General features: G+C 49.5%; 1 protein-coding gene across 2 annotated transcripts in view; it reads right to left on the bottom strand.

Annotated features, from left to right (window-relative positions):
• The window catches only part of RPTOR (regulatory associated protein of MTOR complex 1), a 141203-nt gene that overhangs the window by 37840 nt on the left and 78736 nt on the right, over positions 1–24627 (bottom strand). For both annotated transcript variants that reach the window (XM_086762678.1, XM_086762679.1), the window contains exons 12-21: positions 21801–21884; positions 20259–20369; positions 16310–16384; positions 15607–15672; positions 14770–14961; positions 13378–13518; positions 11332–11449; positions 9779–9919; positions 9327–9485; positions 2721–2839 (exon numbers count right to left, since the gene is read on the bottom strand). In XM_086762678.1, the coding sequence (XP_086618804.1) occupies positions 2721–2839; positions 9327–9485; positions 9779–9919; positions 11332–11449; positions 13378–13518; positions 14770–14961; positions 15607–15672; positions 16310–16384; positions 20259–20369; positions 21801–21884 (1206 nt within the window). The remainder of the gene's footprint in view (positions 1–2720; positions 2840–9326; positions 9486–9778; positions 9920–11331; positions 11450–13377; positions 13519–14769; positions 14962–15606; positions 15673–16309; positions 16385–20258; positions 20370–21800; positions 21885–24627) is intronic.

Here is a 24627-nt window from a genome sequence, read left to right as displayed (position 1 = left end):
GGAGACACAGAGCTGCATTCACGGCTCCACTAAAACACTGAACAGCACTGGGCTCATCCGAAAACAAAAATTCTGCTTTAAATCCACGCAGTGCCTTGGAAATAACTATTTTGCAAATGTAGAGTCAATCCGAACCTCTGCACAGTGACAAAACTGGCAGTTCTGGCCCCGAGTTTTACTGGGAGAGATTACGCAGCGCAGTGGGATTTGCTTCGGAGCTCTTAACCGCACCGGCCCAAACGCGCTGTCTGACCGCGCGTCAGGGTGACCCAGCCACAGACTAACACCCGCCTGGGACAAAATAGGTGTAAAAATCAGACAGACTGAAAGCACAGAGCTTGGGCGGCTGTACAGATCGCTGCGCCTTGTTCTGCCGTGTTAATGACAGAAAACTTCAGATGCCCAAGCTCCTGAACGGAACCCCTTGTTCCCTGCATTTTGTATTGACTGGAACAAAATGGCTAAGCTGCTAAATACTCAAGTACTTTACTTCACCTGAAGCAGTGTTTTTGTTTATGCAAGAAAATCAACTTTTGTTTTTATTCCATGACAAAATTAGAGCAACAAACAGGGAAACGCGCTGTTTGCATGTACTGTGGAGGGCCAAGGGGCCTGTGGGCAGCATCCAGGCCGCTCCCTTTTACGTCCAACAGAGCTTCCGTAGCACCAAGGAGAGATCTCAGGATACAGTTAGCAAAAATTTAACTGCTGCTAATTTGCATCCCTGTAATCCTGAGCTCACTCCAGCAGAGACGGCGTGCGAGCTGGAAACCCTGGCCACACTCCTCGCAGAGAGAGCTCTGCCCGTAACGAAGCGAATAAAAGCCAGATCACCACCCAGGATCTGAAGCCTTCACTTCCATTTTGGTGGGCTGTTAGTAGGATTTTATTTTTTTTAAATTAAGTTGTTTTAGAAGCTGCCTGGGCCAGGCGGTACTGGCAAAAGCAAAGCCCACAGCACCACGAGGTGCACAGCAGTCAGCCCACCACACAGGCAGCTGCCCAAGCTGCTGGACAAACTGCCTATTTAAGTAATTTCCTGACAGATCTTACGGGTAAGGCAAAGAACAAACCAGTTTTGTTCACTGGAGCATCCCCAGATAAAAGTCTTTGTAAATGGGAATGCTGCTTTGATTATTCGGCAAAACCATCTAAAAAGCCGTTGCCTCAGAAAGGCAGGGACGGGGCAGTGTTTGAGAAGCCGAGCACGAGACGCGCGACACCCATCCACTGGAGCTCCTGCACCCCAGTCAGCACCTTGACGTTTAGGTCCAAACTTGTCGGAAGCAAGACAGAATTTGCCAAAGCAGTCACAAGAGACATCACAGCATAACGATAAAAATTCCCGCTGGCTACGCAGCCCCTGGCAGGGCAGCGAAGGCACGCGCGGGGCACAACGGCACCTTCATCAACGTTTGTACATCTCTTTCCGCTAGCGAGGGAGTATGTCCTGAAAAAATACCTACGGCAGGAAAAGCACCTCTGAGTCCTCTCTCTATCTCTTTTAACCCCATACTAGAAGTACCATTTCATTTTGCAAAGAGCCTTCCAAAATACAAGGCTGAAATAGTTTCCTGCACCGAGAGCAGAGAGAGGGAAATCTTCCACCTTTCCCGTTCCTTGCTCGCTTCGTCTGGCGCTCCCCGCCTGGCAGTACTTTGCTGTACACCTGAACCACCACGGAACGGCTGACCTCCCTGCGCCCACAAAATAATTCTCTGTGCCAAACCCCAGACTTCACCACTCGCTGACACGTATGCTCAAAACAAGCAGAAGGGTTCAAATGAGTGACTGCTTTCTCAACAGAAAATCAGATTTAAAAGCAAGAAATCTCTAAGACGTTAAAATGACAGTGCACAATGCTGGTGTCTCTTACTGCAACGTCAGCTTAGAAGCCCACGTCTGAGGATTTAGGATTATGCACTGGAAATCACCAGTAAGAGACGTCACCTCGCATTGCGATGGCTCATGACCTTGATGCTAGAGCAACGAGAAAGCAGGTGGGCAGGACTGCGTTCAGACGGCTTTCCGACACCACCGACTGGGGCGGAGAAGGGGGAAGGCAGCTGGTGAGAAGATGTTCTGGGGTAGCCTGGTGCTTCGCTTCAGGCAGAAGGCGAGGGTGCATCTACAGCTCCCCAAGCCGGCAATTCTGAACCAACAGTGACGGCAGCCTCCAGGGACATCTTGTCACCCTCGGAGGATGAAATGCGATGAGGATGGTGGCTCAGGCGGGTGAGGCCTGGGCTGGAGAGGTGAGCAGTGGCAGGGGTGTCTGCATGCTGACTCACATGTACTAGTTCACCTGGGTTGGAGAGCCGTTGTGGCTTCAGTCTGCAGGCCAGTCCCACTTGCATAATCTAAATCAGTTTGCAAACGGATAATTGCATGAAGTATATTTAAGGTTTCTCCCAGGGACTGAGCTAGATAAGTAGACTTCTAAACAAGACCTACTGTCTAAGGTCTGTACCTAACTTGCATTCTAAAAGAATCCCAGGTCCTCCCCCATTTATTTATTTCACCTGATCAAGAGTTCACATGACTGTTTATAATTCTGAAACATTAAAAGCTCCTTCTGCCATCGATCCAGACTGAACCAGGACCACTTACCAGAGCCCTCCAATGGATCTGTTCAGTTTGGTCTACCTATGCTTTGCCTGAGCATGAATAAAATGAGCACACACAAGCCTCAGAGGACACACGAACACAGAAAGGCATACCTTGTAAGCAATGCTATTGAGAACTTTCATAGCCAAGTCGGAGACATCAGGATAGGGGTCGGCAGCTAGGTGTAGGAGCACTCTCCAAATTTGGGTATAAACACTGTTGAAACTCACACCTAAAATAACAAAAAACAAAACAAAAAACAAAGCCCCACAGCACATGACAATCCATCAACTCAGACTCTTTGATCTTATGTGAGAAAACTCATTAGAACTCCAAATATCACAATGACATCTAAGAAAACATCAAGAGAAGAGCACAAAAACACCCTACATGGGCATTTTGTCTCCATTTTGTCTGTCTTTGTGAACTCTGCAAGGGCTTGTAAAATGAAAGCGGGAGAAAGAAAAAACATAAGCTTCAGTCACTGCTAGTTTGCCGGGCTCCTGAAGCAAACAACGTGAACAGGCCAAGGGAAGACCAGCTAATGGCTTTGGAGCTCCTGAGCTAAAATACTGACCGGTATGAACCCACAGTCACTGGCTTCTGTTTTTATTGTTATTTTTACTGCTGCTTTAAGCGTTAATACTCAGCTTGAGTGTTCCGCGTTCTATATATTACGAGTTTACCAAACACCTGAAAGTTAAAACGGAAGCTGTAGGACCCGTACCACTGCGAAGCAGTAAGCCTAGCTCAGTAACTCCGTCCTTCCGATCGACATTTGTATCAATTGCGCAACTGCCAATTTGTGATTTAATGAGAATATCTGCCGTCTGGCATTTCAGCAGAAGGGACTGACAGATTCAGAGTACAAATCAAATTAATAAGCGTTTGCAACAACGGACAAAATTCTGTGAACCTTTTATTTTGCTGCTTTTAGGTGAATCTGATTTGTTATTCTTTCCTCTAACCCCTCCAACGGCTAATAGTTGTAACACCATGGTTTGAGGGTTAAGCCATGTGGACAATATTAAAGTAGTTGCACTAACAAAAAAGGACCTAAAATAGGGATTTTGGATGAGTCACAACCAATGGTAAATGACAGATCAAGCTGTTACTGCATTTCCTTTCGTCCTTCTGGAGGCATCTAAATATAAAGTGTTAAGTTCAGAAGAACGGGTTCCTTGGTCAACAAGCAGCTTCTGCCACTCCATAGCTGCCAAACCCGACACTCAAACCAACAGAAACCAGGCCTGGACAGACCAGTTCTGAACTCTGGCTGCAGAAGGCGAGTGATAACGGTACCAAGCTCCAGGAGTACGCGTGCTGCACTTCACGTGCTTCTCTGCGTCAGCCACGGGAGCCTGTCTTCTGCCAGCAAAACGCCCCAGCGTGTGACAGCATTCCGCAAATCGCAAAGGCAATAACCTGACTGCATCCTCTCACCTGCCCAGCAAGGAAAAAGGTCTCTCAGTGTCACCCAGAGGGTTTTCCAAGCAGCACCTGCTTACAGAGCTTCATGCAAAAATCTCACAAATACGTACGAGAGCACCAGTGGGCCAGCGCTGCTCATCGCCGGGGGCTACCCGTACAACGCTCCTACAGCTGATCCTACCCTTTCCAGCACAGGGCGGGCCCAGGGCCTGACAACGATACAGCAGTGTTAAAGCCACCCAGGAAAGACGGAGAAGTTGATAGCGCGAGGTCAGATTTGGTTTACGCCCGCTGAGGACAGAGCCCAGAGCGTACGGAACCGAGGGACGCCCGAGCACGGCGTGCAGAACTGAACGGTGCAGATGCAACCTCAGTTTTTGGCTTTGGTTGTAATAGGCAAAAGTCACTGTTTTTTTTCAGAAGCTCTTTATCCATGTTTAAATAAAGAAAATAAAGTAAGTCTCTGCTGGGAGCGATAAAGGACGGTGACACAACGCCTGTCTGCTCCAGGCTTCTGACCATGCAGGTTTTGTTTCTGCAGTTGCCATGTTCATCCTGGAACCTTCTATCCCCAGGAAAATAAAAGGAGGAGGGGGAAGGAGAAAGAGCAAGAGAGACAAAGTGCTAAAAGCTGCGAGAGGAAAAAAAGCCCCAGCTGCTGAAGGAGCGAGCCAGGTAGTGTCACCCGAGGTCTGCTCAGAGCTCCACCTCCCACACTGGGTCTGGTGCAGAAGTTGCATAAGGACCCACGGGAAATCGGAACGGCTTGATTTCTTTCAAAGCCCTTGAAAGGCAGTAGCAGGGAAGGGAGAGCGAGAGGGTACCCATCAGATTTTCCAGTGTCTGATAACCACCTCACTCGTGACGCAGCCACAACGAAAAAACCCAGTGACATTTTTTATACATCTAAGCGTCATGAAAAAACATATTTAAAAGCGAACCGCACCAGCGCAATTCCTCATTCACTCGGAAGCCTTTGAAAAGAACTGAGGGAATTTCTACAAAGACATCTCGGCCTCAGAGTTGGTGCTCGAAGGACCGGTCCTTTCTTCTGCCGTCCTCCCCCGGCCCGTGTCAGCAGTGCTCTCTGCACTGATCCAGCCGAGCGGCACATCCGACACCGCGCCTTGCGAGACCTGAGCACCGAGCCAGCGGGAGAACGGAAGGCAGCAGAGGTGGCAGCAGGAACAGCAGCTTCATTTTGTGTAATGGACTAAAATGCAAAAAATACCCATGAGATGCAAACAAAGAGCCAAGGAAGGGGGACGGGGTGTTAATCTAAGCAGACAGCTCGGTAATTAGTCAGACTGATTCAAAGGCAGTTAAATGGACCTTGCAGTATAGATTTACATTTACAAAATAACTCCTCTCTGCTAAGAATGTCAAAAATAAATTGCCTTTCTTCACTGACGGCTTGGATTTGGTTTGCACGTGCACAGCTCTCGGCTCCATCCACCAGCCAGCGCGCGGCCGCAGCCCCGCGGCGGGGCCTGGCTCAGCTCCTGCAGCCGGGTCACCGAGACCACGCAGGGCAGAGCCACGCCGGGTGCAAACGTGAATGCTCATGTTTTTATTCATTCTTTTTGTTCTGCCGAGCTTTGACAGGGTTTCTTTCCAATCCCCTGTAAAAATCACTGCAGTGGTGTTAAGCCTTGATCTCCAGAAGGTGCAGCCCGCTCCCCACCCAACACAGCGCCTTGCCCAGCAGCCGCGCGCCTCGGAGCAGAGACAGCTCCTGCGCCCGCACCGCCCGCCTCAGGGAAAGGCGAGCTTCGGCCCGGCACGCAAGGAAGCACAGCTGAAACGCTGCCGACCTAACCCAGGTATCCGCTCCCAACAGCGCTAACCCCACCGGCTCTGAAAACGCATGTCCCACAAGCCTCTCCTCTCCCCACGGCTGACAGACAGCCCTGTGAGAGCTGCCCAGACAAGGAGAACACCTGAAGTGCAAATCGCTCTCCGAACTCCACTTTGACGGACGCGGACGGCAGCCTGCTCCCCACAGGAACAGCAAAGCTGTGGTTCTCGCGCAGAGCTGACAGCCTGCGAGCTGGTCTCTGCAGGGGCCAAGCAAAGGCGCTCCTTCCTGCACACACCAGCCCCTGACAGCCATCCCAGCGGCAAAGCGCGAGACTCCGTGTGTCAACTGAAACCAGGAGCAGCTCATCAGGGAAAAGTTATGTTCCCTCAGAGCAGGTACCTCCCCTGGACCAAGGCTGTCATAGCCAATGTGAAAGCAGCCCACCCTGACCAGCCCCCACACCAAGCTTCCATTTCCAAAATCCACTCGGATCCCTGCATTTTGCTATGCAAGGTTCTGTTTATAAATACTGCTGGCTGACCAGCTTCCCATTATATCTGCACGTTTAAATATACTGCCTACTGACGGAGGCAGGCTCTGCCTGTCCCAGCACTCGCTCTCTCATTTGCTGTGGCTCACTGTCCACTGTCCACCCCTCCTGCTCTCCTCATCCTCACCGCAGTGACCTCTCGCTGCAGGTGGTACCTCAGGGCAGCTCTTCAGGATGGATCCCGTGATGTGGCAAATAGCTTTCTGTCCCCAGCTTCTCCTGCTGAAAAAGAGAACTATTCCCCTGCATTTCAACGCTCCAAGATTTATTTTGCTCCTCCTTTGATCACTCCTTAATATAATCTTTCCAGCGATGCTCTGTGTAGGACAAAGACTTCGATCATGCAATTGGGTGTGAATAATCTTCAAGGTATGCAAAACCCCCATCTTAGTTCCTTCCCTTTTCCCATCTTAAAACTAAACTAAAAATTTGCAGGACACCAAGATTAACGGCCAGTTGTATGGAAAAAGCAGCGAGGCTTAGCTTCCCATCCAAACTGATGTCTCTGTTGACTAACCCAAACCTGCCTCCTGCCAGCTCAAAAACGTGGGCCAGAAATAAACGTCTCTTCTGGTACCAGCACTGCCTGGCCAGGGAACGGCCTGCCAGCAGACAGCACACCCAGGCCGGGAGCACAGGTTGCGCTGCGGGAGCGCGATGTGAGGCACTGCCCTGTAGTTAGCCAAGCAGCTGTCTGTAAAATGGCACAAGAAGGAACGGAGACGTTTTCCTCAAATTGACGGAAGCAGTACATCATCTGATGTTACAGTGTCAGTGAAGTGGATAGACTGATCCAGAATAATCCCTCCAGCATATGTTCCTAAAATCACAAGAGAGGAAGAAAGCCCTGAATATCAGTGAATGAGCCCAGGGAACGCAGAACACAGAATTAGGCTGTGGCTGCAAATTTCTACTTTGGTTATCACAGACCAGGTTTCTGCTCTGCTTTGAGTCTACCCGTGTGCCCAAAGCATCTGCACGTCCTGCTCTGCCTGTCTCAGACACTTGGCAGAGTCACTACAGAGCCGAAGCACCATCACCTCTTCCAAAAAACAGAGAGCAGAGCAAAACCTTTCTCCAGTGAAGACGAGTCTGTCACCCCGGTGGACTCCTCTCCGAGCCACCCCCCTCTCGCTAACAGTATTACACTGTTGTGTGGCACACCAGAACTCTACAGAAAGGTTAATCCACGCCCAGCACTTTGAAACCCCTTCCTCGGGGAGCGGGAGAGCAGGCTGGGAGATGGCGATTCCGCCACAGAAATGAAAAAGCCTGGCTTTCAGCAGGCAAGCGCTGAAGGTAATCGGATTCCGTGTGAGTTATGAATTTTAAACACTTCTATAAGCTCTGTCATTTCCAGCTGGATGTGAGCTCTTCCGATTGAATAGGAATGAGAGAAGCTTCGGAGAACTGCTCTTTTTGTTTTCCTAGGTCTCCCTCACTCATCTCCAGCTCATCTCTGGACGCTTTCCAGCTGTGCTGTGAAGCCCTTGTGAGACACACACGAGCCATCCAGCAGCCACCGCTTTGCACCAGGGGAAATGAGGAAAACTCAAGTTCTAGCTTAACATGGAGAGGAACTTCCTAACATTCCTATCATGCTTTAGAAGATCCAATTTAATTGCCTACAATCAAAAGCAAATTAATTGATCAAGTTTCTAACAAACACATGATTTTAAACTGCCACAGGTGCTCATGGGCTCAGGAGTTACAACCCCAGAATCTTTCAACTCAGGAGAGCCAAGTCACTGTTACTTCTTCCAGCAAATACAGAGTAGAGTAGAACCTTTCTTCAGTTGAGGTAAATCTACCACCCAGGTGGACTCCTGAGTTACACCACCCTGTTTTCACTGGTTTTTGAAAACTAGAAAAATAAGGGCACGTTAGTGATTACAAAGAAACTACGCAGACCTCCCCCAGCGCTGCTGTGCCGCACGCTGCCGAAGGAGCCACGCGGGAAGCCAGGTCCCTCCGCGTGATCCCTAACCGCTTCAGATTGACCGAAAAACTACAGCGAGCGCAAAGCAATGCTATTGCAGCAACCAGACACAACTGAGAAAGTGACTTGAAAAACAGCTGAGTTGAAGTAGCTTAATATAAATATTCCAGTTTTGTTCTATAAAAGAAATGCAAATAATCCATTACTGCAGATCAGCCATGCGCTGCGTAAACACGAGTGGCATTTCCTTCCCCTCTGTGCTAGAGCACGCTGCTCTGCAGAGCCCTGTACGCTACCCAGCCAGACGCCGGGAGAGAACGGCACTGCTGAGCGGCGTAAAAAGTTCAGCGCTGTTAGGGATGCTAAAGCTGCTTATCCAGGAGGAAATAATGGAGAGGGGATTGGAGGCAGTGGGATCAGCCATGGAACTTTTTGCAGAAAAGCAGATTTCTTTCAAATACTCAGTCTTTTTGCTTTTAAGACACAGCCTGGGATTTCTTCTTTTCTAAGTCCTATTTTAACATTGTACACACAAACCCGTATAGAAAATCAGCTGGGTAAGGCTTCCTCGGAGGAGTAACACAAAAAAGTGGCTGCGCTGTATAGAAATAGAGCCCATGTGAAAAATAACCAGAGGAAGCAGTTAGTGCCAGTGTGCCCAGCTGCTCTCCACGGGACGGGGCGTCCTTGCTTTCCTTCTCTAGCCAGGGGAACTGCAATGGATATGCAATTCCTGTATACACCACTGTTTTGTGCTCAAATTTGTAGTGAAGCGTACAGCTGGAGCCAACAGCTCTCATTTCCAGTCCCTCCATCAGAGCAGGAGGAACTCTGCTCTGCACGTAGCCTAACCAAACACAAGAGTAACAATTCTACTGTTAACAAGAAATTTTGTTGGAGTAAGATCTAGCAGGAGCTAAGATCCAAACTCTCCTCCAAAGTTAGTGCAAGCACATGAAAAAAGGCAACACCAGAAGGGCAGGAGAGTCTCTACTCACCTATTAGTGAATTCAGAGAAGAGTAAGAGCTGACTCGTCGCATCTTGTCAATAGTCTCAAACGACAGGATGTACTCCTCGTTCTCAGGGCTGCCCAAGGTGCTGCTGGCGCTGCTGCTGGTGCTGAGATTCCCAGGAGAAAACGCAACAGAGCTGCCAGCTGCCAAAGGAAAAGAGGGCAGATGTTGAAACAAGAGCTGGCAAGAGAACAATTTTCACCCAGGCATAACAGTCCTTTTCTAAGTCGTACAACATTCAGGTAAGGCGTAGGCAAAGCTACAGCATTCGCTTTTAAACACCGAATGTTCAAACGCAGAGTAAGCATCCGTGGAGCTGGCAGTGGATAACCTAGGCTAAAGTGTTGGTTTCAGCTCATGTTGTCTTGCGCACAGTATTTCCTAGCTTGCAAGAGAGGGGTAAAGAAAAATCAAGGAACTGGGAAATCTCTCTTACATTCCTCGTTCAGGCTGAGGTTCTGCAAGGACTTGTTCAGGTTCCTCGCTGTGGTAACCGCTCGGATGTTCCCGTAAGAGCTGACGGACCGCAGCCTCGGTGTACACGGACCGTCTCGCACTGGGGTCAAACTCCCACCCTCTGTGGATGCAAAATTCAGCAATTATAGATGGAACCAAAGCGATCACAGCCTTTTGGTTATTTCCCAGCAAATATATAACTAAAATACTGCCAACATGAGCAGAATTTAGTGACTGGCTTCAGGCTAAACCAGAACGAGGTATGACAACGAATCTTCTGCGCACATAACCAGCAAGGACCAGGTGTCTCCGCATCCAGGCTGTCATTTTATTCCATCCAATAAAAGCAGGTGAGCTGAGCCTTGCCAGTGCCTGCAGATACCCAGAGAGGCACGATGCCTCTTCTCTCCGGTGTCTGGCCGCTGCCCAGGCATGGTGCTAGGACACGCTGCTGCAGCAGAGCCATTTAGCAGGCAGGATCTGCAGGCTTCTGTCTGCTTCTGCACATTAAAAATCCAGCAAATGTTCTCACTATAAAGAGTAATGAAAATCCTGGTTTCCTGACCAGATTTCAGGCCTGGTTTCAACTCATATTTCACCCACGACCTGGATACTTATGATTTCCCAGACTTTCTCTCTCCACTCCTGAATATGTACCCACTACCACAGCTCAGAACAGCTTATTTCACTGCAGAGCTGGCTGCATTACAGGGGTGGGGCCAATGCTTCCAGTGCATCCCACTTAAAAATACTGCAGGATTCTTTTGGATACAGAAAAGCACTATACAAACTGCATGTAATGTTTATTCCCTGCAGCAAAAAGGACAAATGCGGAGAAGCTTATTTTCCAACATGATTTAGTTACTCAAACAATGGGGAAATTAAACCACTCGTTGCAGAGACAGCACATACTACTTGTCTTCAAGTTTCTGTTAAAACGGCCCCACTATCCCTTCAAGACTTCCAATACTTAACATCTAAAGAAGATAGAGGTTAGCAACAATTTCACCAGGGCTTTTCATTCCTCACAAAGCATCAGACACAACAAAAGGGATCGGCCCAGAGGCACAGAGCACAGAGGTCCTCACTGCCTCTTGTCTGGTGCTTCACGGCAGCAAAGAGCGTGGCTGGCTCACTGTTCTGCGGCGAGGCTGCTCACTGGGTCAGCGTGACACTGAAGTTTCAGGTGTAATTTGAGGAGAAAAGAAAGTCTCATAAGCCTATGTAACAAATACATTTCAGCCTTGATCTGAAGGGAATCCCTCTGAACTTGTCAGGGTGTTGGGTCTCTACAGCTTGCTGGTGAGCTATAGCTGTGTTTGAGCTGAGACTCGGCGGAGGATGCACTTCTCTGGCACGATATATTACCGTGCTGAACAGATATGAGACACCCACCGTGTCACTCAGCTTTGCAGCAACAGTGCCGTTCAATAAATCACCACCAGCAAGAACTTCACTGTGTTGGGCAAACTCCTTAAATAATAGTTCCCAGGTGCCATACATTTCCTGCCTACACAAACACGGAACACCTACCTGTGGCAGCTGGAGAAGGGAGAGGGTAATTTTTCTCCTCTTCCATGAACTGCAAGGCAACAGTGCAGAAATTGCTCTCATACTGGACTACCAGGTGACTTAAAGCCACTACCAGCTCCTACGGAAAGAGCAGAAGAAAGCGGTATTTCATGGTTATGAGGCCAGAAACAATGGAAGGGAAACACAGAGCAGTATTACTGGTGGCCATCCAGAATAATTTTCCCTTCACTTCACAGGAATGAACTGAGGAAAGCCAGAGCGCTCTGTTTCCAATCTAATTCCTCACAAGTCTTTTATACCTGAACAGGCTCCCACTGCTCTCTGATTCTGCCCAGTACTGTCAGACTCGCATAGTGTCACCGAAAGCACCGAACCGGTGACTCGCACCCAGCTCCCTCTGCTCCGGCACGCGGCAGCCTCGCCCATGAAGTGCGTGTTTCCTGCAGAGCAGCAGTGAGCTGTGCCGAGGCTCGGTGTCCTCAGCTCTCCGTGGCACCGCCTGACCCTCTCCCTGTGCTGCACACGCGTGCACGGAGCGGTGCTCTCGTCCGACAGCCTGTCCTACCTCTGCTCTGAGCTAAGGAAACAGAATCTGACAAGAGCCCCCCGGGGAGATGGCTCAGCTCTTCCACAGAGAGCCCTGGTGTCCGAATCCTGTGCTGAGCCGCACAGCCTCACACCGACCTGCAGCGTCAGCGTGAGGATGGTGCCCCTGCCTGCAAGGGAGCATCAGCCCGTTCGTTCACAGGGCTGCGACCTGAGAGCCAAGATCACTGGGTTGGGGAGGGCAGAGAAGGTGAAGTTCGGACCCTCGGTGAGGTGCCGCCTGCAAGCACTTGGAAGCAGCAAACAGGAGAGGTGCAGAGCTGGCTTTGCTCGCCACTCTGCGCAGGGGACTGATCTCTAAAAGAGAGGTCTATGGATCTCACAGAGCACACAGTGTGCCATGCGGTTCTCTCCTGATTTAAACTCATTAAATGCTGGAATGAGACGACAGAAAATAATCCTCACAATGCTGGTGACAACTGTCAGGGTGCTGATGTTCCAGGTAACACAAGCACTGGGACACCAAAGTACACCCAATCAAGAACAACCCAGAATGTCAGAAGCTATTTAACGTACTACTGATGTGCAGTGGCACATCAGAAATTGTAATTCTCCAAAACCTGGTGCATTACTTTGAAACAGCCCGTCATCCATCCTTGTGGTTTCTAAAAGCAGCAAGATCTTTTTCCTGAATGGAGTTCTCATGTTCTCACCGCAGCGCTCTTACTGCCTCTCCTCTTCCTCCCCTAGGACTGCGACACACTCCACATTTCTAGCAACACACTACTATTTCACTTAAAACCTGAGATCCTGTAATGTAAAATATTGCAATCAAAACAGTCAGCAGCAGCAGAGCATTAGCAGAAGAGTAGCCCAGCAAGAGTTCTCAGTGTTTTATGCACTGAAAAAGACTTCCGTGTAATTACTGTCCTTCCTTATGCCTGTCTTCACATTCTCTTTAAATTAAAAAATAGGATACAGAAATTCCCACAAAACCCTGAGATCGTTACTCCTATTTCAGACATTTGCTCAGTGGAATCCAGGAGCTAAACCAGAGGTCCACCGTAAAACAGCAGAAACACTTTGATCTGAATAACAATCTTGTCAGCACCCGGGCACGACGACACACTACACGTCACTTCTGTTATCCCCGTCAGTGGGCTCCCTGTATCGCAGAGTAAGTGAAATGATGTGATACGTGCATGGAAAAGGGCGAGCGGGTAACGCAGCATCCCAGAACACTGCGGCACATGAGCACCCTGCACGCAGCGTAAGGCGCGGGGCCCAGCCCTCAGCCACAGCGGCAGGCTGACGCTGCTGTTTCCACTGGTGTCGCCACGCGTGCGCGGTGCTTCTCAGCAGGAACCGAAGTGAAAACACTTCACGATGAAACAGACCCTTGCAAATGAGTCAAATGCTTGGGAAGGTCTATTAAACAATGCTGATGAGCTCTGCAGTACAGCTAACCAGCATGAATCCGTACAGCCAGCCCTTCCGTACCTTCCTGACCATGGGGCTCCCGTCGTTGATGAGCTGGGCCAGCATCATGGCCACGTTGTGATCGATGGTGGTGGAGTGATCGGTCCGTTCAGCTGAGTTGCCCACAAACGTTCCCAGTGCAAAGACCGCAGCACAGCGAACCTGTGAGGCACAAACGTTCACTATGATTTTCCACTTGTTTCCAGTCCAAAGGTTGCCAGTGGGATTTTTTTTATCCCCACAACTGGCATCTCTGGAAACCTGGACTACTGCGTCAGGTAAACAGTGAGGGCTAAACGGGAGCCCGTGGAGAGTAAAAACCAGAACAGAATCAGCAAAGCTCTGAGTTTTAGGTATTCACAGATACAGGAGTATATTTAATTTCCCAGAACAGTCAGTGACCTTCCCATGGGTGATTTTTCCAGTTGACATTGCCCAGAATATTAATTAACAGGAATAAGTTACACAGGGAGTCACTGCTGCGATGCGAATCTGAAGAGATAATGGTAAGTGCTGAACCACAGCCTTCAGATAGGGCTCACAGAGCGGCAGAAGATAATGGAAAACAGAAAAGGAGAAAAGCCAGCAGCTCAGATCAGGGTAAGCTTTGCCAGGTCACACAAAGACCAGAGGGATGAGATGGTCTGGAAATCCTACAGCTTGCCCCAGCAGAGACCGCAAATGGTGGGGACAGGGTGCAATCAGCAACTGCAGGATGCGCTCGCTCCAGCGTCTCCAAGAGAGGCGCGGGACGCCGTGAGGACAGCCAGCCCGGCCTTCCCCCAAACACGGCCCAAAAAAGGGGGGAAGATAGGGCCGGAGAAAGGAGGCGGAGGATGCAGGACAGAAAGACTGAATGCAAAGGGGACTCTAATCTTTAATCACTGCACGTTGGCAGTGGTGTTTATCTCCAGGCTTACTTCCCCCACACGCGATGTGATTTCGCAGGGGTCTGACAGGCTCTGTCAATCAGCCAGGCTCTGCAGAAGAACTGCTGTCTCTTGGAGAGTTTGTCGCTAAGGTAAACCACATCCAATTAAAGACGTATTTTCACACGTACCGGGAGAACAGTTTCCACACCTGGCCAAGACGACTAGAGGGTTTTTTTGCGACACAGTGTATTTTGGAGCCACATTTTTAACAAGCTTCTGATATGCAAGTAAGCAAAACCCATGGCGTTCCCTAACTCTGGCACCAAGATCTGGCTTTCGGGCTGTATGAACTCCCCCCCTGCGTTTATCTGGTTACTTCTCTTGCAGGGCTGGGATGATTTGCACCACCTCGAAGAAACAAGATCTCTCTTTGAACCAGACACAAAGGCCTCAAAGGCCCTGGTTTGGTAAGGATTTCTGTAGCCCTCTGCCAGAATTCTGACAATTCAACTGGCATTTATTTTAAAAGTTGGATTCTTACCTCTGGGATTGGATCCGAGAGGAGGCTGTAGAGCTTTTCATGAGCGCTGTCTCTCACACCACACCACCTGGCTGAGTCAAAGTTCTGCCAGATACGTCCCAAACAAATGGCCACCCACTGACGCAGAAGAGGATGCGGATCATTTAACTGCTCCAGGCAAATAGCAATCAGGTTTCCTTGAAGGCAAGCTTCCTAAAACACAAATCAACGCCATTTATTTTGGATGACAGCTTCCTACTTCATCATCCAAAAAGAAGATTATTTCTGAAATAGACAGGAAATCAAGATTAAATAATTATTCACTAGTTATATACTGATTTTGTTACAAAACACCATTTGGAAGCAGCATGAAGAGAAGGTCAACTGCACACTGTTATAGCCAGTGAAACGGCTGAGCATTAGAAATATTTCCTGTAACACATAAAGCCTGTTTTTTCCTCACTGGAAATATTCCTCGCACCTGTCAGAGCCCCAGGGTTTATGGTCCATTCCACACACCCTTCCCAAGAACATTATCACAGCCATTAAGTTTCCACCTGACAGGAACCAGGCACTATGTCTCCACTGGCACAGCAGCGTGCTGCCTGCAGGGGCAGCTGCGGAGGGACTCGTGTCCTCAACCTCCACCCCCAGCTGCCAGGCACATAACGCGTCTGTCACGCCTCCAGGTCCATTTTTCTTTTAATCCACACAAAAATAAGGTAAAGCAATCTTCTGCTTCAGTTTTCCAGTTCAGGGTTGTGCTTTAACACAAGCCAGGTCACTTTTATCAAAGTGAAGGCAAAGCACAGAGAAGGGGTGGGAGCAAGTGAGAGGCAGGAGGATGCTGGCGCTCACCTGTCCAGTGTTGTAGTTGTTAACGATCACAGCCAGGATAAAAGCCGTCATGGTCCTGTGTTCAGCCTTAAAACAACATACAACTAATTGTTATCTAGGAAACAGGTCAGGGACAACTGCATTGCACGCTTTCTAAAAGACATTATTCTAAGGGCAGTTTGTATCACATTGAAAGAGAGGGGAGAGCAAGCCAGAATTCTCGTCGTGCAGTCCTGTCCCTAGTTACATCTGAGCCACTTGATCAGCCCGCGTCATCAGAGGCCGGGCCGATCCCCCCAGCCACCCCCTGTACCGCTCTGGGGGAGGCACACAAATACCCATTACGGAAAACGCCAAAAAGCTTTTGCAGAGGGAATTACGAAAGTTGCAGCGCAATTATGCTGCCTCTGCACCCAGCCCCCAGCAGCCGCCAGCTCCCGTCGGCACCGCTGAGCAATCTGCGCTTATGTAACCTCAGGTAAGCTGGCAGGCTCTGGTTCGGTTTGGCTGTCTCCGGCAGGCGACCTGGCAGGAGCCTTGTAAACACCCCTGGTCCCTGACCCACCGCCCAGCAACGCCTCTCCAGCAGAGCACTGGGCATCACTGGAGGTGCAGGCGGGAGACAGCCCCGCGTTAGCATCAGCCGCAGCACAACAGCAACAGGCAAGCTAGGACAAGCTGAGCAAATCCCAGAGGAGTCTGAATAAAGACGACTTGTCCTTACTGGCATATAAGGATCCGCCAAAACTGAAAGGAAGTACTTGTGACCATTGTCCTTCACGAGGTCAGCTTGGCACGACTGAAAAGTGAGACAGAGACAAATTAAAACACAATGAGTACAATAACATTAATATTTTTCCTCTGGTGATGTATGAATATTTTATGTCTTAATTTTTCTCAAACATTGTTTTCATTTGGAAGCAAAAGAAAGCCCAAGCCTGCCACGGGGGCCACAACCAAGCAGCCCCGCCGAGGCGAGTCGGCAGGGCAGAGCGGTGTCTAAGGCAAGGGTCCCGCTGCCAGCCTCTGCCACCCTCCAGCGCCACAGGAGCAGTGACCGAAATGCGACCTCCTGCTGAGGAGAGGTACTGCCACCTCCCTGTCCCACGTGAAACCTTCACCAGTATTTGAGAGACGCTAAAGGCAAAACCAAGGAGGAATGTCACTAATTTTTTTTTCTTTTTTTTTGACATTTATCAGAACAAAAATGATGTAAGATTAGATCATCTAAAAGACCCTGGTCTAATTCTCCACTTGATTTCCAATCCTACGTCAAGGTAATTAGTTTAACATGGATCAGGTTTGCTGACAATTGCTGCTCACTACCTTCTACCTCGGCTGCCCAGATGCTGCAGGTGCGCTCAGGGTCCGTCCTCCTCCCCCCAGCCGTCCACCCGCTCTTACCCAGGGAGGGTTTTGGGCGAGGCTGGTGTGTGACCTCTCTTTAAGAAAGGTAGCAGCCCCCTCCCCACGATTGTGGAAGGTGCAGTTTGACAGCACAGTCCTCCCTGGCTCTTTCCGTACCGCTGTAGCGGATTTCCAGCTCAGGCTGGCAGCCAGGATGCGAGGATGCTTTGTGAATGTTAAAGCACCATCTTCACGGGCAGGACCACTCCTGAAGGCTGCCTCACGCGATTCTCCTAGCACGTGTCTCCCCCGCAGCGACCCACCTCACCCCGCGATTACCAGTCTGTCTGTAAGGGCGGGGGTGGAGGAGGAATTATTAATTCTTTACATTCTGCCCAATCCCCTGCCGAGGCAGGACTAGATTTTGACAAGAAGATTTCAACTGATCTACACAAACGAGACCAATCACCGTATTATTTGGTCAAGCGCTAACGTGCATTGAATCGGTACAGCAGCAGCAGGCAGCAACGTGATCTCCTACCACACACCACCAAAAAGCGCAGAGCAACGCCCCTGTCCTTAAAACCCCGCAAGGAGAGGCGTGCCGGTGTTCCTGGGGCAGCATCAGCCGTGACGTACGCGGTGTGCACCATGGTTTTGCTAACGTACCAATTCAGGCTTCAGGCTGACACATTAGGGTCAAACCAAAAGAATACACACTAGGAGAGGGAGGAAACACTGACTTGGCAACACGTTCCCCCGCGACCGCGGCTCTATCGTATGCTTCATGCCAGAGACAGCATCCTGTATTTTTTATCAGGTGTAGAAGGTGAAGGATGGAACTAATTGCTGGAAGGAGAGGGGATGGCAAGAGAGAGATGCAAGAGAATATTTCATTGCTGAAGGGAGTAGAGATGCTGTCTGTGGCAGACCAAAGAGCAGAGGGGACGGAGCGATGCCAGGCTGCAGCTACGAGAGGCATTCCTGGCTTCTGTGCAACGCTGCACAACAACCAGGCTTCCTTTTTCCCCTCCCTCTTCGGTCTCAGTGTGAACACTGCCCGTTCCTTACAGAAACCCAAAACAATCTCCTCACCGTAATGCAGGCAGACAGACAGGGCTGCCCATCCTCACACTGCGTTTACTGTGCTGCCGCTGTGACCCAGACACTGGAGGCTGCGGGGAGGGAGGCAGCTTCTCCAACGGCAGCACAAACCCTCCCCGGGTCTGTGCTGTGATCCACGTGCAAACCAGCGCCAGCGACACCTCCTCCTCAGGGAACACGCAGCGACACTTGTGCATAATAACACAGCATGGCCAGACGGGCTGCAGGCTCGGCGTGCGAGTTCAGAACTTACAGCAAACGCAAAGCTCCTCGTGCTGGGGAGGGACCGGAGCACAGGTCTTCTCCTGAATACAACCTATGTGCTGGGTGACTTCTCCCTGAAAATCTCACTCGCTCCAGGAACACAGCCGCACCCACAGCCCGGGGCTGTCCTGGGCGACCCGACGGTCAGTCACCCTTCATCCCTGGGGGGGAACCTTTCCAAATTGTCCTTGGGGAACATGTAGCCTGTATATTTGTATTCACCATAAGATGAGAAATGGCAGGCACAACCTTGTTAACAGAGGACACATCTGGAAAGTGAGCATACTATTCATGTCACACAATTGCTTTTAAAAGTATGAGAAATGCTTGTTCTCTATCATTTTCAGCCAGTTCTTCAGAGTGGCAAGATCTCTTCTTCACTGTCCCACTTCAGCGGCATTCACACTTGCAGTGCTGTTTAGCGTGCAGGTTTTTTTGGTCTTGCTTCAACTCCTGATTATAGCTGGGGGAGGCAGCCAGCTCCAGTGGCAGCACAGCTCTGCTCCTGCAGCAGCCTACCCCTGCCCGGTACCCGCAGCCGGCAACCCGGAACCACCGCTGTGCAGCTCTGCTCCGATGGTGGCAGGAGAGGGTGAGGGGACGGAGCCCCTCAGAGTGGCTTTACCCCCAGAGAGAGAAGGGCGGCACGACACTCCGTGTGAATTATACAGGAGCCTGCTCTGGAACACACCTGAGGCGGAAGCGTCAGCCGTGGAGAGGCATGCATCAAAAATAAGCTTTTCAAGAGTAGCTTCAAGATGAACAGTTTTCATTTTCTTTGCTTTCCAAAATCCTCTTAGGATGTTAATGAAAATATATTTATAAAACTGAACCCGACAATGCTAGATCAACGGTGGGGAAAAATTCCAACTCATCCAATATTATTCTCCATACCGAAATGGAAGAGAGATGACAAAAATAAACCCCCAAACAGGCAAGATCCAACTTCTACAAGCAGTTCAGACAATTTCATATCAGCTTATAATTGTGTCCGCAATTAACTGTGCGCACCGCTCCCCATAATTTCACATTGCTCAGCTAATTGCACCCACAAACCACAGAGTCATACGTATGGCTGTACAAATTTATCTGCAATTACTTACCTGCTTAATTATTTATTGTAAATCCCACAAGCTAGAGCTCTAGTTAAGGCAATCTTTAAAAATAAGGGCACAGTTTTTTATCCTTATCCCTAAAGGTGCCAAAATATTGTAGAGATGATGAGAATCACGGGCCCATGCTAGGAACGCCCTCTCTTCTGTGGGGGTAGATACTCCAGTGCTCGCCACCTTCCACACCTCAGTGCACGTGTTAGACTTGAGCAGGACTTCTAAGTCACCAACATTTTCTTTTGCTTTATTTCTACAAAAATTTTGTACCTGCAGACCACCCACAGCCTGTTTTGACAACTGACAGGAACGGTCTTGAACAAAACAACTTTGGGAACAACCTAAAGTGAACACACTGAGGGAGAGGATGGGTGTGCACGCAGACCCTCACACGGGAACACGTGACAGAAGATAGCAGCGCACTTCAAGGTCCTTCAGCAAGCAAAGCAATATTCTCCCCAATAAAGATGCAATCAGTGAGATCCGATGGCTTTCACCCAGAGCACCTCCAGCCCAGAACCAAAGGGGAACCGGAACCGTGAGACGTTAACGTGGCGTTGCAGCACTAACACAGAGCAAACCCGCATTCGACCCGCGCAGGAATGAAGAGGTGGGCGCTTGTCAGCATCTTTATGGGGCTTCCCATTCACAAAGCTCCAGAAGCCAGCTTTTATACGAGTGGAATAAATTAATAAGACTAACACGCTGGTCTCCAGGCAGCACAGCCTCTTTTTGCAGTACCTCAGGAGAAAGCCGCAATTCCAAAGCAGCTGAGTAAAGCAAACTGGGGGAAACAAAAAGGCACACTGCTGAAAAGCCAAAGAAACAGCCAAGTTCCAAAGTACTCACGCTGTCCACTGCCAGGATTTTGGCCCAGATGAAGACAAGAAGTGGTCTCAGCTCACGGGCTGAACTTTGAAGCAGCTTCAGCACATACGGGAAGATGCCAACAGACAGGGCCTGTGGAGCCAGAGAAGAGCAAACCCTGAGGAAGAGCCCAGCTTCGCTGTGGAGGCTGCACCGTGCAGGGGCGGGACTGCGCGCCCTGTGAGGGTGCAGTGTATTTAACAACATAGATGAGAAATTCGGTAAAAAACAATTTCATCCATTTCCAGTAAAGAGGGGATCCCTGTGTATTTGTCTGTTGCTCATTTCAATCTTGGATGTCACCAGATACTTCCAGACTTGTTGGTCCGCAGAGACTGCGAGTTAATCTAGCGCTATCTGCCGCTCGTTACAGCCTGTGCTATTTTATGCTTCACGACACGCTGCGCTTTCTTCAGATGGGACCATTTGCTCTCACAAGTAAACACGCTGCAAAAGCTCCATAATTACAGGCTTCCCCCTGGAAATTAAATAGGCCTCTTGCCTGACACAGACTTTTACCAGGCCTTTTCCATGGGATTAGAGACCATTCTCCCAGGAGGACACGCGGCACGTGGAACCTCTGAGAACCCCACTGTGCCTGCCGACACCCTTCCCAAAGCACAACGCCAGGGAAACGGCGGGCGCGGGAGGCACTCAGCGCTGGGATGCCGGGGCGTTACCACCCAGGCACCCAGCAGCAGTTGGTCGTCCCCGAGTGAGAGGCCAGCGAGGTTCATAAAGCACAGAACAGCCACTGCGGCTGCCCTGCAGCTCTGTTTTGATCCACATACAAGTTTATAATGCAGAGGTGTTAAAAACCCCTTCCTACCTTCTTCCCACCACGGAGGGCCAAGCCATCTGCCAAGGCACGCAGAAGGGAGTCTTGGCTGAGGTGGAGGAGGAAGGTAAAGAAAGCCACTGAAACTCCCATCAAGGAGCTATTCCACAACCAGCTGGTGGTTCCTCTTCATCACTTTCATCAACAAATAGCTCCATTTACAAGAGTGTTTTAAACTGCTCCTCTGTTTAATTCTCATTATTATCCTCGCTGTGCTAGCCGCTTTCCAAAACGCAGAAGGCAGCTGCTGCCTCCTCAGAGGAGCTTATAAAATCCAGAGACCAAACAGATAAAGGAAGAGAAGAAAGACGCAGCCAGTAAGCTGAGAGAACAGACGACAAACATATGTGCTACTTTTTGTTATTCATTTTACATTATAAACCTCCTTGTTTGTCCCAGCTATTTCCTCCTGTTTTGCCCCTTACAATATTTTATACTGAACTATTCCCAAGGAACTCCTCTTGTTGTAAGGCAAACAAACAGCTATTCAGTCTGCTCAATTAATACAAACCCCTTTTCTTTTAGGGATGCTTGCACCATTTCACACACGAACACATGAAACACTGGTCATTCGTCAAATCTGTGCAATATCTTCCGTATCTTCCTTCCCTAAACCGCCATGTGCATTACTCGCCCGCACTGAGACAAACTAGACTCGTACAAGACGACACGCAGCACCCACGCACCAAGCTGACTGCCCAGGGGCCCAGGTCCAGAAATCTTCCCAGCAAGTCAAGAGCGCGCAGCCGGTGCACCTGGCTCAGCAGCACCTGCAGAGGAGAGGGATCACGGTTATTGCCAAGGAGAACAAAACCCTTGCGACTGCAGAGCAAACGTGAGGGGACCTCAGGGTCGTTATGTGACTTTGAACAAACTGAATGAAACAGCTGGCAGACAAACCCTGACCGCTGACAGCTTTCACCCCACGGAACAGTGTCGCCCGTAGGTTCCTGCCCCTCCTGGAAACGCTCTCCTCCAGGAGGTTTCTGCAGACACACGCCAACATTTTCCTCGAAATGCAGTTATCCCCATCTCCACGTCACGGCTCCCCTGGTTCTCTGCTATTTTTCTCTCAGGCGCAGCGGGTCCTATGCAGCACAGCCCTGCTAGAGGGAAGCAGCCCCCACGGATCCCAAACACTCTCATGGTAGCACATCTCCCCTCAGTCAGGCAGGAACACGACTGCGTCTGCAGGAGAATTCAAAGGGAGGAAAAGGCCCGGCCTCCCGCTCCTCAAAACGGCTCAGAAGCAGAAAAAGCAGCTTTGCTTTCCTTGGCAAATCGATGTAAGAGACTTAAGAGGGAAGCAAAAGGTCACATTAGTCATTAATAAAAATCTCATTAAAACGGAGTCTGACAACGATAATGAGGTGGTAGTTTACTGGCTTATACCTACCCTGGTGTGAAATATTAACAGTCAGACTTTCAGTTCTTAATCTCCTTACCAGATGTAAGATATTGGAATGCGGCGTTTAATCCTCAGTTTAAATTGAGTAACATCTCTCAGCATGGGTCTCGGGGAAAGCGACTCATTGATTTAGCTCCCCAATTCCATCCCCTTCTCAGTGTTTTTCCACACTGCATATTCAAATTAAATTATTTTTCATGTTCAATATTGAAGAATAACTAAATTACTTGGCTCATGTCTCATACTACGGACGGCTGAAACCAGATCCTGAAGCTGTGCAGAGAAAGTCCAGTAGCAAACGATGGTTCCAAGGGAGAGCGCGTTTCACCTCTGAGTGTCGGAGCTCAGATCCCAGGACAGGTCACAAGAGAAAGGATTTTGTTCATCCTGCCCTAGTTGGCACCAGCCTATTCCACAAACTTACTCCAGAACCTGGCACGATTACCAGTGCGCTTTAGAGGCCCAGCACAGGAGGAACAGGGGCAGCTGTGTGAGATTAAAGCGGTGACAGAAACCAGGGCACGGTGGAGGCTGGGCAGCCAAACCAACAGGCTGGGACACGCTAGGCGCAGGGCACTTATGCAGACACAGGAGCCATACCGATTTGACAGCCCTGTTATTATCTGACCTTCAGGAAAAAACAAGTAAATCCACAAACTCTGCTGTAGCTGGGCAAAAAAAAAGGATGTAATTGAAAGAGATTTCTAGGTGAGATACAAAACCACATCTCTACACTGCTAGCATCCCACGAGGACCTTGAACCAAATCAAATTGTGTCTTATTTTAAAAGCTCCGTTTCATTATTTCCACAAACAAAAAAAAGCCATCCGTCTCTGTCAGGTTTTTATACTCCCGCTTCCCAAGCTGATTTACACATCAACCCGAAGCCAGAACTGACACACATTCTAGAGATTTGGATGCAGATATGGGGACATAGGCACAATTTATGAACTTTTAGTGAAATTATGAAGTTGCTACGCTGTGCCACTACGTGCACACAGCACTGCATCACATCCTCCCTGCCACTGTCCATCGTTACTCCTGAACAGGAGGCAGGGAAGCCAACTATGTCCACATACACACGTTAGAGATCGATCAGGACACTAGAGGATAACTTAGAAGTAACAGTCCATGTTTTAGCAGGAATCTCCTAACAGATGCCAGATGGAAGAAGGTGGCTGCAGCAGCGGTCTCCCCAGGGCTTTCTGTGGAGCAAGCGCTGCTCTCGTCGCTGCGCGCTGGAGCTTGCATGGCAGGAGCTGCCTCCACAAGGATCGAGCATCTGCTGCTCAGGCTCGTTCGGGCTGCGCGTATGCTAGTTTCTCTTTGATGACTTCTCTCTCCTCCGCACCAGGAAGCCACCTGAGTCCAATCTGCCCCATGCACAGCAAGAATTCAAAATGGAAAGCAACTTCCTGAAGTCAACAAAAGTCCTTTGTAAATGGTCTGTCTCCCTGTCCTTGACAAATCCAAGCTTCGCATGGCTGGCATCACGCTCCTGGCACACAAAACCATGGAATGATTTATGGTGGAAGGGGCCTTTAAAGGTCATCTAGTCCAACCCCACTGCATGGAGCAGGGACATCTTCAACCAGATCAGGCTGCTTTAAAATGGGAAAACAGAATCAAGCTTCGTTAGGCTACAGCAGTGTAGTTTAAGCACTCTGAGCAAAAAGATGCTCAAAAGGGTCTAAAATGCACTTCCTTCCATCTCTTACTCAGCTAGCCTCTGAACCAAAAGTATCTCAAACCTATTAACAAGCAATCTTAATCCAATATACAATTAACATTTTAATTATAAGACTTATTACATTGTCCTAGCTCATTTTTGCTCCAGGAAGGAAAGCAGGCTCCTTTGCCAGGTGACCTCTCAATTCCACTGCAAGGTTAAGCTGCCTGCAGAGCCCTCTGGTGCCAAATAATTCACTGGAAAGCAGCAAAGTTGGTGCTGGAGTAGAAGCCTGCCTTCTCCCATCGCAGGGACAGGGATAAACCAGACATCTCTTCATCCAACTGATCTCCCAAGGCTTGGGAGGCTCAGGGAAATTAAGATTTGGTCTTACAGAGACTGATGGTGCTGTCAGTCACAAAACAAGCTGGTGGCT

The sequence above is a fragment of the Chlamydotis macqueenii genome, chromosome 18 (assembly GCF_036417535.1).
Source record: "Chlamydotis macqueenii isolate bChlMac1 chromosome 18, bChlMac1.mat, whole genome shotgun sequence".
NCBI lineage: Eukaryota > Metazoa > Chordata > Aves > Otidiformes > Otididae > Chlamydotis > Chlamydotis macqueenii.
Note: the sequence above shows the minus strand (reverse complement) of the source record. Positions and strands in the feature narration are given on the sequence as shown.